The 13,382-nt window shown below is 43.1% G+C and overlaps 1 protein-coding gene across 4 annotated transcripts in view; it reads left to right on the forward strand.

Annotated features, from left to right (window-relative positions):
* Window positions 1-13,382, forward strand: part of PHKA2 (phosphorylase kinase regulatory subunit alpha 2) — an 82,716-nt gene that overhangs the window by 26,097 nt on the left and 43,237 nt on the right. For all 4 annotated transcript variants that reach the window (XM_081222820.1, XM_081222819.1, XM_081222818.1 and 1 more), the window contains exons 2-6: window positions 4,055-4,213; window positions 7,107-7,154; window positions 8,086-8,254; window positions 10,693-10,775; window positions 13,085-13,165. In XM_081222820.1, coding sequence (XP_081078946.1) covers window positions 4,055-4,213; window positions 7,107-7,154; window positions 8,086-8,254; window positions 10,693-10,775; window positions 13,085-13,165 — 540 coding nt within the window. The remainder of the gene's footprint in view (window positions 1-4,054; window positions 4,214-7,106; window positions 7,155-8,085; window positions 8,255-10,692; window positions 10,776-13,084; window positions 13,166-13,382) is intronic.

Consider the following 13,382-nt stretch of genomic DNA (forward strand, 5'->3'; position numbering starts at 1 on the left):
TGTGGCGAGCAGGGGCTGCTCATTGTTGTGATGTGTGGGCTTCTCATTGCGGTGGCTTCTCTTTGTTGCAGAGCACAGGCTCTAGGCATGTGGCCTGCAGTAGTTGTGGCATGCAGGCTCAGTAGTTGTGGCTCGCTTGCCCTAGAGCACAGGCTCAGTGGTTGTGGTGCATGGGCTTAGTTGCTCTGTGACATGTGGGATCTTCCCGGACCAGGGCTCAAACCCATGTCCCCTGCATTGGCAGGCGGATTCTTAACAACTGTGTCACCAGGGAAGTCCCATCTTCTATGTTTTCTTACAGAAGTTTTATAGGTTTACATTTTACATTTAGATCTGTGATCCATTTTGAGTTAACTTTGTGTAAGGTGTGGGATTTAGATTCATATTCATTTTCTTGCATATGGATGTTTATTTGTTCCAATACCATTTATTAAAAAGGCTGTTCTTTCTCCCTTTGTGTTTAGACCTTTGTCAAAGGTCAATTTGTCATACATGTGTGGATCTACTTCTGGTCTCTGTTCTGTTCTAGGCCCTATGTCTGTATCCCTTTTCCTCTTGTTAGGTGCACACACATTTAGGATTATTATATCTTCATAGTGAACTGACCCTTTCATTATTATCTAGCATCTCTCTGTATCCCTGGTCATTTTCTTTGCTGTGAAGTCTACTTTGTCTGATGTTAACATCTCAATTCTTTTCCCCTCTTCTCCCTGCCCTAAAGAGTAGGATTTCAGTTTATTACTTTAACAATTTTTTTTATAAGCCCAAAAGCAAAAGGCAAGTAATTCATCAGCATTTTAATCTCTGTGCACTTTAGATTCAGTAATGAGTGAGCTGTGGAGGCGGCAGGTGGGGGTGTTTCCCAGGCCATCACATCTAGCAGGTGACGCCACCATGACAGCATACTTGTTCAAAATTATTCATATAATAATTGTTCACATAGAGGGCAGACAGCAGAAGCAAGAAGAACTACAGTTCTGCAGCCTGTAGAAGGAAAAGCACATTCTAGGCAGTGTTGTGGGCATAAGGCTGTCCCAGTAGCCTGGTTCCTAGATGGAAGGTAACACAGAGCAGAACCACAGCTGAACAGGGATGGACACAAGACATGGGCGAGAAATATAAGCCACCAAGATTTTAGTGTTGTTACCACAGTATAGGGGCCAAGCCCTGGGCCCAGTCCATTCTGAGCCTTAGGGTCCTACCCTTTCTTCCCATAAACAGGAGCCAGGAAAGGCACTTCCCCTAAATTAGAAATGAACAGATGTTGGAGAGGGGCCGACAAATGACTGGAGTTAAAAGAGAAACTGCCCAGCTGTTGGCCCCTTGCCCTTGATGAAGCACAGTTTATGTTAGGCTCATCTGTTTTGGACCTCTTCTTCTACAGTTTAAGGATGTCATTGTCTGTTCCCCTACAGCAGGAGTGCTGAGTCCCAGTGCAGGTCTGTGCTACCTCCTCTAATACTGCATTGGGACACTACCGTTGACTCTTTGTAGCTCTCCTCATAGCTGCCCCCTCCTCCTCCTATAAGGGCGTTAATCCCATTCATGAGAGCTCTGCCCACATGACCTAATTATCTCCCAAAGGCCCCACTTCCAGATACTGTCACATTGGGAATTAGATTTCAATGTATGAATTTTGGGGAGACACAGGCTTTCAGTTCATAATAGTAAGTATTCCTTTTGCTGAGTGCAGCAGCACTCTAATTTAACATGGCTTATGTATGCAGTTTTGAATATGGGGATCCCCTGAAACACCCGGACTGCTTCTCTGTAGTGGAATGAGGCTGAGACAGTTTAGCTCTGGGTGGGGATGAACTAATCCACTTATAGTTAAACCCAAACTAAAGAACCAAAGAGGTGACTTTCAGTTAACAGAACAGTGACATTTCATAATCCAAACCACACTTGGCGCTGTGTGTAAGTGGTCACTGCTGTGTCATTGGAAGGCTCTTTGTCTTAGTGGACTCACGGTTGATGGGTACGCCAGGAAGGGGCTGAGTTCTTTCTGTGCACCTCCTGATGATTTCCTGCCCTGAGTTTATCCAACAGGACCCAGAACAGATAAAGATGCTTATGCTATACCTTGTTGGTGCATAGTGATTTTAAAAAAAGAACTCCAGTAGTCCACTATTGGAATGACTCATACCTTCCCTCAGCCGTTCCTAGACTTCACTTCTGGTTGACTTTAATATCATTGATCTGTAGTTGTTGGCTGTAGAACAGTGTCAATACACTGAATGCTGCTGCCCCTGAAGGCATATCAGTTGCGTTTTAGATGTTTTTGAAGAGGGCATAGATGAGTTAAAGGAGGAAGTCAAATATTTAATTCCTTAGGTGGGATCATCTGAAACTATGCCAGTATTTTTTTTACCCAGTAACCTTGGCAGTATCACTTTGAAAGTACCCAGCAGCGTTTTTTAATGAGCCCTCTTGTAAATAATTTGGTACCCTTTTGAATAATAATTTAAGCTGGCAAGGTTCTGATTGCTATGATGTATTTTATTAGATACATATTTCTTCATATAATTTCAGGAAAAGTCAACAGAGGCTTTATCTTTATGTGACTCTTTTCCTATCTTATCCATTTTATTTCTAGGCACAGAGTTTATTAAGACTAGATTCTTAAAAAAGTAATAGCTTTATTGAGATATAATTTACTTAGCATACAATTCATCTAGCATGTACAATTTAATGGTTTTTAGCATATTCACAGAGTTGTACATCATAACCACAGTCAAGTTTAGAACATTTTCATCACCCCCAGAAAGGAAAAAACTTGTTAGCAGTCACTCACTCACTCACTCCCCATTTCCTCCCATCCCACTCCTACCCACAGCCCTAGACAACTACTAATCTACTTTCTATCTCTATAGATTTCCTATTCTGGACATTCTGTACAATTGGAATCATACAGTATGTAGACTTTTGTGACTGGCTTCTTTTACTTAGTGTAATGTTTTCAAGGTTCGTGCATGCTGTAGCATGTATTAGTACTTCATTCCTTTTTATTGCTGAATAATATTTCATTGTTCGTATGGATCACATTTTGTTTATCCATTTATCAGTTGATGGACACTTGGGTTGTTTCCTCTTTGGGGCTACTATGAATAATGCTGTGATGAACATTTGTATACACTTTTTTGTGAAGGTCTGGCTTTTTAGTGACTCAGCTGCCCTTTTAAATACTGGTGATACCATAGCTACATAGGAACCCCGATGGCCCCCCCTTTTTAAAAAATTAATTTATTTTTGGCTGCATTGGGTCTTGTTGCTTTGCTCGGGATTTTCTCTAGTTGCGGCGAGCAGGGGCTACTCTTCGTCACGGTGCGCAGGCTTCTCATTGCGGTGGCTTCTCTTGTTGTGGAGCACGGGCTCTAGGCACGTGGGCTCAGTAGTTGTGGCTTGCGGGCTCTAGAGTGCAGGCTCAGTAGTTGTGGTGCACGGGCTTTGTTGCTCCGCAGCATGTGGGATCCTCCCAGACCAGGGATCGAACCCATGTCCCCTGCACTGGCAGGCGGATTCCCAACCACTGGGCCACCAGGGAAGCCCCTGATGGCCCCTTGCTCGGCACCTCCTTTTTAAGGTAGGCAGCTTCCCTGGTCACACAGAGCTAGAGTGGTAGAGTGGGGCCTCTTGCTCCCATGTTCAATGCTTTACCAAATGGTGTGGAAACACAAAGGGAGAGGAAGATCTAATTCTGTAATGCACAGATTTGTAAAAGCCTTGAAGGCTTTTTCTATTTGCTGTTTCTTCTATTCGTTACTTACAACAGTATGGTCTGGTCTGAAAGCAAAAGGACAAGTACTCACAAGTTAGAAGATCCCTCAGAGATTTTTTTAGTCTAATATCCTCATTATACAGATGAGAAAACCAAAGCCTAGAAAAAGTGATGTCACTTCTCACCCAAGATCACACTGTTGGTGGCAGGGCAAGGACTGGAACGCTGGTCTCTTCACTTCTCGTCCCAGCCCTCGTGCCCCGATTAGGGTGAGCATTCATTGCCCAGGAGCTAGGTGAAGGGCGGTGCTGAATCGTTTTGTCTCTTCTCTGATAGAATCCCATCACGGGGCTGCTGTCAGCCAGTCATGAGCAGAAGGATGCCTGGGTGCGGGATAACATCTACAGCATCCTGGCCGTGTGGGGCCTGGGCATGGCCTACCGCAAGAATGCTGACCGCGATGAGGACAAGGCCAAGGCCTACGAGTTGGAGCAGGTAAGGCTGACTGGCAGCCGTGGCTTGACCACTCAGCACCTTTTCCTTGAATTGAAAAGCCTACAAGGAGGTAGCTGTGTGTGCAAAACAGTCTGGTAGAGGCTTCTCCTCCATTTCTGCTGTAGTATATTTTGGGGAGGCACTTTGGTGGTCTCAACCTCTCATGTGTCTCTCCTTTTGAGATTTTTCCCTCCATAAAAAAACAACAAAAATCACACTGAATAGACGTCCAAATTTCTAACTAGCTATATTTCTTTCACACATGCTCTGTCAATTTTATACATACTTATATAAAGATGTCATTATAAACTAATATGATAGTTTTTAAAGAGTCAGCACACCAGAACTACACATTCCAAAGTGTATACTCTTTGGAGTAATCATGTTGAAAGGATATTTATCCAAACATTATTGCCACTGCTTAAAACATGTTTGGAATTTCCTTTAAAAATGCCTTTCAGTTTGAGTCATTCCAAAACAATCTTTTAAATTTATAGTCACCCTTAATTTTGAACCACATTGGTGTTGTCCAATTTTTGTGCCAGTGTTACCATACAGCACAATGAAGACCTTTTATTGTTTTCCAAAATCAGAAACCAACATACCCACCAAAGCGAAGACTTGCCATCACTAAGTATGTAAGAAAATAATCTGCCCCTGAGCACAGGAAGTATTTTCAGAGTGTTTTGAGTAATAGCATTGAAGTAAGGAGCATTGATGTATAAAAGTATAGATCTCTTGGCATGAGAGCCTTTGGGATTTGTCTTTGATTCATCATTTCTCATTGGCTGGCACAGCCAGTGGATTGTTAGGTCCAGGGAGAGTTCTTACGGCCCAATTGGTGATTGTTTATAGCAAGCAAAGTGGGCATGAGTGGCGGGCAGCCTTGACAGCAGTAGGGAAGCTAAGAGAGGAAGCCTGTCTGTGCGAGCAAGGAAAGGACAGTTTGGATTTGACTAGACATGCTGAGTATGAGGTAATGAAATCACCCAGTCTTGGAGGTAAGGCAAGAATGGGTAGTATTTAAAATGCATATAGGGACTTCCCTGGTGGCGCAGTGGTTAGGAATCCTCCTGCCAATGCAGAGGACATGGATTTGAGCCCTAGTCTGGGAAGAACCCACATGCTGCAGAGCAACTAAGCCCGTGCGTCACAACTACTGAGCCTGTGCTCTAGGGCCTGCGAGCCACAACTACTGAGCCCGTGTGCCACAACTGCTGTAGCCCACATGCCTAGAGCCTGTGCTCCGCAACGAGAAGCCACTGCAGTGAGAAGCCCACACATCACGACAATGAGTAGCCCCCGCTTGCCACAACTAGAGAAAGCCCATGCACAGCCACGAAGACCCAATGCAGCCAATAAATAAATAAATAAATAAATAAATAAATAAATAAATAAATAAATAAATTTTAAAAAAGAAAATAAAATGCATACAGCAAGCACTGAATGCTTCTCTAAGAACTTGGCTATTACATAAGTGAATCATTCATTTAACAGTATAATAATTTGATATTCATTAGGCAGTACAGTTGTTATTGTGTGAGACTGTCCCATGAGTTGCAGGACATGTAGTGTCCTAAGTCCTTACTTACTAAATGGCTGTAGCTCCCACCCCCATCATGGTGACAATAAAAATGCCTCCACCCCACATTTCCAGATGCTCCCCCACCCCCAGGGATGGTAATATCACCACCAGTTGGGAACCACTGTGCTTCTTCACAATGGAAAATAACTTTCCTTTATTTGAGGGGAAGTCGATTGGCAAATGTTTATGCTGCACACCATAGGAAATGTTAATTATAACAGTGCTAATTATACCTTTTAATTATGAGGTAATATTTTCTGCATCAAAAGAGTTTATGACATAAAGTGAGATTAGACTCCTAGGATTTTAGAGATGGAAGAATCTGAAGGGTGATCCATTTCAGACTTTGGCACTTAACTTTCGTGGCCCTTCACTATGTCTTCCCCTGCAAACCATGTGCATTCTGTAAGAGAGGAGACGCTGATGGCCCTGGGTGGGAACTTCTTTCAGCCAGGCTACTTTGACCTAAAAATATCCCATTCTCCAGCCACTTGTGAAGTAGTTATATAGAGTATTTAATAGGACATATTAAGACCAGTCTTTCAGTGGGCCTGAATTGTGGAGGAAGTGGGAGGCAACACAGTGTATTGACTAGGAGCTCAAACTCTGGAGTCGGAGGGCCTGGGCTCTGTCCTTGCTCCCCCTCCTGCCAGCTGAGAGACTTGAGCAATGTTGCTTCATCAGCCTCAGGTTCCTCGTCTATAAAGTGGGGAAATAATAACACCCACCTCATAAGGGTGTTGCAAGAATTAGTGGGAATCCAGGTAAAGTGTTTTGTACAATACCAGGACAGAATGTCTGATTATCATAGTGATATTGATATTATTTATAATAATACATATTATTAAGAAACGTTGGCAGCTACTTGCATTTTGTAAGAACTTTACTCAGTAGTCCAGTACTGGTGTCACAAATGGCTGTTTTGGCAAAGCATCATTATTTTGGGGCAGGCATGGTGGTGGACTTACTTCATCCTTAGTATAACAAAAATAAATTACTAAAAATTGTGATATAAAGCTCCAGGGTACTAGGCTTATAAAAATTGTCTTGCTAAAAGCAGGAGTCACTGGATTTCAGTGCCAGAAGGTGCCATCTGGTCCAGTTCCTTTATTTGAGATAAGTCACTTTGTCAAGAATTTCTTTGTGATGGAGTGGAGAGGTAGAAATAACCTAAACAATCAGAATGCATGTATATGCCTTCTCAGGGAAGGCTCCAGGAAGCACTGGCTTACCAGCCATGTGGTGAGGAGGTTGTTTTCATGGAGCAGGGAAGCTGGCCTTATTACTGATTCCATTTTATGTCCGTAGAACGTGGTGAAACTGATGCGGGGTCTTCTCCAGTGCATGATGAGACAGGTAGGCGGAAAACGACAGATGTATTTTTGGGTCATCTGAGTGGGCACTTCATATTCATGGTGACAACTAACACTCTTAAAGTGTTTTGAACTTTTCTTCTCAAGATGAAGAGAAATTGAAAATATTTTGCTTACTTTCTCCTTTTAAAATTATCTTCAATAATTTTATTATGCTATAGAACCAGAGTCAAAGAATACTTTCTCAGAATCTCTTTTCAAGAGTTAACTTGTGTAAAAGGAGAACGTGCCCTTTTTTTTTTTAAACAGGGAAGAAAACGTTGTTTTTAAAAGCCACTCCTAGAAAGCCATGTACTATTGTTTATTCTGTTGAGTTTATAAGAGGGTTTCTTTTGAGTTGAAATGCTTGAATTTTTAAAACTTGACGTTAATATTATTGATATTTTCAGTGAGGGGTAAATAAAACAATTTGTTGAGCATGTACTGTATACAGAACATCAGACTAGGATCTACACAGATCCCAAGATAAATATGATACAGTCCCGATCCTTAATCAGCACGTGCCTCATTAGTCTTCAAAGACGACATTGCTCTTTCCCTTTCAACATTAAGGAAACAAGATTGGAAATTTAAAGAGGAAGAGGAGGTTCCTCTCCCTCCCCTCCTCCCTCCCTCTCATTGAGTTCCTACTGTGTGTCACAGCTCATGCTGGAGATATCAGACAAGGAAACCCTGCGGCTTGACCCCTCAGCCCTGCAGAACTTGTTAAAATGGCGCTGGGCTCAGACATTTCTGGTGATGGGCAGGAAGAGTCCCCTGCACAGCCTCTCTGTGTGGTGCTCACTAGTGAACATCCATCCCCTGCCTTCCATCCCACTGGTTCCCAGAGGTAACAGATAAAAGGTCTAGATCCAAGAGATTGACCTTGCCAGCCATGAACCCCTTAGTTGTGAGCAGCCGACTTGCTTTCTCAGGTGGATAAAGTGGAGAGGTTCAAGCACACTCAGAGTACCAAGGACAGTCTGCATGCCAAGTACGACACCGCCACCTGCAGCACCGTCGTGGGCGACGACCAGTGGGGCCACCTCCAGGTGGATGCCACCTCCCTCTTCCTCCTGTTTCTGGCCCAGATGACTGCCTCCGGTGAGCCAGGGCTGATTGACCTCATTGTACTGGGAGTGACAATCCAGAAGGGGGCGGGGAGGGGCGGGCATTGATCAGTATTCAAAATAAGCTGTTTCTGTAAAGAAAAAGCATGCTTCTTTTTGCGTTGCATTATGTGTGCTACTCTGTGGCTCTGTTGACAGTCAGCCTCCTGAACCCTTGCAGCACGAGGGCTGTTGTGCCAGCTCTGTCCGCATCTCACTGGTTGATCCCAAAGCTTCCTTGCTGTTTCTGTCGCCTAATTATTGGACCAACCTAGATCAGATCTACATTCAAGTTCAAATATCTGCAGATGGTGTCATGCTCCATTTTAGAGTTTTCTTCTCCAGGAGTAGCAGGCCCTTCAGCTCTTCTCTCACTACCCTGTCACCCTCTTTAGACACACCCTCATTTATCCAAATTATAAACAAACAACATAATTTCTAGAAGTCAGCAGTGTGCCCAGAGTTGTCTTTCAGTCCATAGCGCCCATGCTGTGAGTGGGCCAAAAACTCCTGGGTGGTGAGCATTGTTCTCATTGAAGCCCAAGCTGTTGGCTTTCATGGAGGCCTGGACACCAGGCCTCCCGAGCTCCAAGCTGCTGCCCCACTCTGTGCACCAAATAGCCTCAAGTTAGGTCACTTAGCTGCTGTGTCTCAGAGTTCTTACCTCCAGTCCCCTAAATTCACGCTCCTGAGTTAGAGGCTTCCCATTTATTTCAGGCTGCAAATGTGAAACTCTAAAAATAGGAGAAGTCAGTAAATAATACTGTTATGGGTTCGTGAATAAACCAGGCACTTTAAAAAATATGTTTTGGTTATGAAAGTTAATATGAGCTCACTGTAGATATTTTGCAAAATATAATGAAATACATAGAAAAAATATCTCACTGCCAATTTTCATTCGAATGTGTCTCCTCCAAGTTTTTTTTTCTATGCATTTTAAAAACATTTAAGGTCATACTGTATGCATAAATATAGTCTTTTTATTACATAGCATTATAACTTAACCATTTCCCCCTTGATATTACAAGCTGTTTATAAACATAATTTTAATGACTTTATCAGTGGATATTCCATAATTAGTTTAACTATTCCTTTATTCTTTTTTTTTTTTTTTTTGCTATTATAACTATGTTGCAATACCAACTTTGACCCCCATCCCTGTTTGCTTCCTTCCCTTAGTTAGATATCATTCAAAGGCTACTCATACTTATTGCTAAATTGTTTTCAGAGCAGTTTACTAGTTAAACTTCCCCCAGTGATGTTAAGGGTGCATATCTTACCATACCCATACCAGCTTCAAGAATTCATACTTTAAAAATACACGTTGGGGGCTTCCCTGGTGGTGCAGTGGTTAAGGATCCGCCTGCCAATGCAGGTGACATGGGTTCGAGCCCTGGTCCGGGAAGATCCCACATGCTGCGGAGCAACTAAGCCCGTGTGCCACAACTACTGAGCCTGCTCTCTAGAGCCCGCGAGCCACAGCAGCTGTGCCCATGCACCTAGAGCCCATGCTCCACAGCAAGAGAAGCCACCGCAATGAGAAGCCCATGCACCGCAACAAAGGGTAGCCCCCGCTCACTGCAACTAGAGAAAGCCCGCATGTAGCAACAAAGATCCAGCTCAGCCAAAAATAAAGAAAGAAAGAAAGAAAGGAAGGAAAGAAAGAAAGAAAGAAAGAAAGACAGACATGTTGGAACTCTGCTCAATATTCTGTAATAACCTAAATGGGAAAAGAATTTGAAAAAGAATAGATAGGTGTATATGTGTAACTGAATCACTTTGCTGTACACCTGAAACTAACACAATATTGTTAATCAACTATACTCCAATATAAAATAAAAATTTCAAAAATCCAACAGGAGAACCAAAAAAACAAAACAAAACATGTATTTGTCATAACCAGTTGTACATTCAAGGACCCAAGCGAAAAACCAGCTCTCCTGGTCACTGCGTTGATGTAGCCGCCTGGGCAGATCCTGGGAGCTGGCCTTTCCATGACGTGAAAAGCCATCTCCTGTAGTTGAGGGCTCTACTTTCCCCATCTGCCATTGGGGAAAAGTACCCGCCCTTTGGCTCACTCAAAGATAAGACAATGGTTGCTCTGGGCTAAAATGCTTGCTTTGTGGAATTTTCTCTGCACAAATCCAACACATACCCGAAAGCCCCACATCTTCTCTTTCGATCCTTTCTACTCCTAGGCACACACGCAAAAGTGGAGCCATTCTTGCCTTCCTCCCTTCCCTCCCCCCATCCTTCCTTCCTTCCTTCTGAGATTAGACATTAACTGTTACAGTTTACTTCATACTTTATTTTTGATGCCCGAAAATGAGGGTAAAAGGATTTATTTCCTAGTGTAATATTTGTAATTTGTAATTGGCAGCTCTCTCTTCACAACATAATTCCGTAACTCCATTGTTTGTTTTTCTTTACTAGGCTTACATATTATTTTCACTCTTGACGAGGTGGCCTTCATACAGAATCTTGTTTTTTACATAGAAGCTGCATATAAAGTCGCTGTAAGTGTCAAACCCAGTGTTTTTTTTTTTTCAGGTGTCCCAGTGTCAAAAAGAATAAAAATCATACAGCTCTTTGAGGGCCAGGCTGTTTGGGGCTGACCAGAAGTTAGCAAGATTAGAGCTATAAGATTACGTCACCTCTGCACACAAAGTGCACATTTCTGTCCAGGAGCTCAGTTGGGGAGCTTTTGTTTTTGGAATGTGCCACATGCTCTGTTTGAATCCATCACGCTTATTTTAAATAAGACTCTAAAATGTCCTGTGGCACGTCCACAGGCCAGCCTGAATCAGGACAAAGGGCAACACCATCAGCACCTCGGCAGGAGCTGCGGTGCCGTGGGGATCACCCCAGGCAGCCCATAGGCAGAGAGGCTGGAGCCAGATGTGTACCCTGGGCCAGGTGTGTGCGGGTGTAAACATGTAGAAACTCAGTTCCTCCAGGCTTTTGTCTGCTACGGAGAGTGGAGCCTGACACACTTCTAGAGAACAGCTAAACTGCAAAGCTGACCATAAGAGCAGTAAGGAAAGGGTAGAGTTTATTTTTTTGTTTTAAAAAGCCATTAAAGCAAGGATCAGCAAACTTTTTCTGTAAAGGGCCAGAGAGTAAATGTTTTCAGCTCTGCAGTCTCTGTTGCTGCTACTCAACTCTGCCATTGTACCACAAAAGCAGCCATAGTCAACTCGTGAACTCGTGAACGTGGCTGTGTCCCAACTAGACTTTATTTACAAAAAACAGGTGGCAAACTGTTTTGGTCCCCGGGCCGTAGTTTGCTGACCCCAGGTCTAAGCGGCGATTCTCAGCCAGGGGCAGTCTTCCCCTCCCAGGGGACATTTGGCAATGTCTGGAGACGTTTTTGGCTGTCACTCTGGGGAGAGTGCCACTGGCATCCAGTGGGTAGAGGCCAGCGATTCTGCTGAACATACTACAGTGCACAGGACAGCTCCACACGACAGAGAATGATCAAGCTCCAAATGTCAGTGGTGCCGAGGTTGACCAACCCTGGTCTAAAGAAACTTGGGAAGTCTTTGTGGAAAGGGTGGGACTTTAGTTGGACCTTGGTGGATGAGTAGGGTTTAGATTGGCAGAAGGGAGGGAGAAGGGTGTGGGAGTAGCAGGAGCAATAACAGAGGCAGGAACAGGCTGTGAGCATGGGAACAGCTTGGGGAAAGGGGGTGCAGAGTGAAGGAGTATTCTTAGGGTGAAAGCTGAGTACTTAAGAATAGTAGAAAGTAAAGTCAGCTTGTGGACGTGCAGGAGGTGGGGCTGGATAATAGAGGTATGGCCATACAGAGAGAGAGATTTGAACGTGATCCACTAGGGAATAAACAGGTCGTCATTTTAGACTCTTACGCTGGAGAGTGAGCTGATCAAAGCAGTTTTTAAGGATGAGTCAGTCACTTGGCTCCAAGGTTGGAGTGAGGATGGGTTGGAGCGGAAAGGCCCAGCTGTGAGGAGTACTGAAGGAAGGGGTCCTGGGGCTCCGCGACAAGGCCTGCTTGGCAGGGAAGAGTCTGAAGTCACTCTCATGTGTCTAAGTCTAAAATTTCTCATTTTGAAAATGTTCATCTTTCTCTATAATAATAAATGCCCAAATTTTGGCATTCGTCCTGTTCTTCTTGGGTTGCAGTCTTTCAGTAGTGCATATAGCATTATTTCAAAATGGTATCCAGTGCTTGGGTTTCTTCAGTGAAAATATAAACTATAAAAGTTAGGTATGCATGTATCAAGTCCTCTATGTGGATGGGCTGTTCTAAGCCAGTTCCTATTAATTTGTTTCAAAATACCAGGAAAGTTCAGTATCCTGAGCCTCAGTTTTGACTTTGGCTCCTGTTAGTTGCTGAGCATTTTTTTCCCAAGAGGTAATGTTAAAAATAGGTATTAAATTATTTTAAATGGTTTGGTTGGCTTCCTCTAGTTATAACCCATTTGTTAAAGTTTCTTTATTCCATCTTACAATTTAATACAAGTTCAAGCGTATTAGATAAGTAAAGGGCAGCCTTCTATTTTAAGATAAAATGTTCTGGTCTCTACAAATCAAGAGTTTCTTAAAAATTACTAACTTTAGAAATAAGAAAATTGAGAGTGTCTTTGTATGCATTTTTGTTCCACTTGAGTATTTACTTCCAGAAGTCTACCCAGAGGTCAAATGAACTGAAATCGAGAAAGAACACAGCTCGAATATGTAAAGCCATGAATTTAGTAGCCTTCGAGAAGAGATATTCATGTTTCTTTATGCCTGCAGTGACATGAACGAATCATTTTTCCATAGCATTTTTCATATACCTCTTTTTCCCTTTTTCTCCTGCAGGATTATGGAATGTGGGAACGTGGAGATAAGACCAATCAGGGCATTCCAGAACTGAATGCGAGCTCTGTAGGAATGGCCAAGGTGACAGTCTCCTCCTGTTTGTTCTTCCTTCTGTGCGTCTTTAACTGCTTTGGTTTGGTTCTCGTCGTTAGGGGTTTGGATTTGATCTGATTAGCATATTTTTCAAAAGTCAGCAGCAAGTATGGAATTCAAGTGGCACGTGTACCCCAGCCAACTGAAATTATAGGTAAAAAAATGTAGGTTTCTTACACCGAAATCTGCATGCACCTGAAGATAA

The sequence above is a fragment of the Mesoplodon bidens genome, assembly GCF_964165515.1.
Source record: "Mesoplodon bidens genome assembly, chromosome: X".
NCBI lineage: Eukaryota > Metazoa > Chordata > Mammalia > Artiodactyla > Ziphiidae > Mesoplodon > Mesoplodon bidens.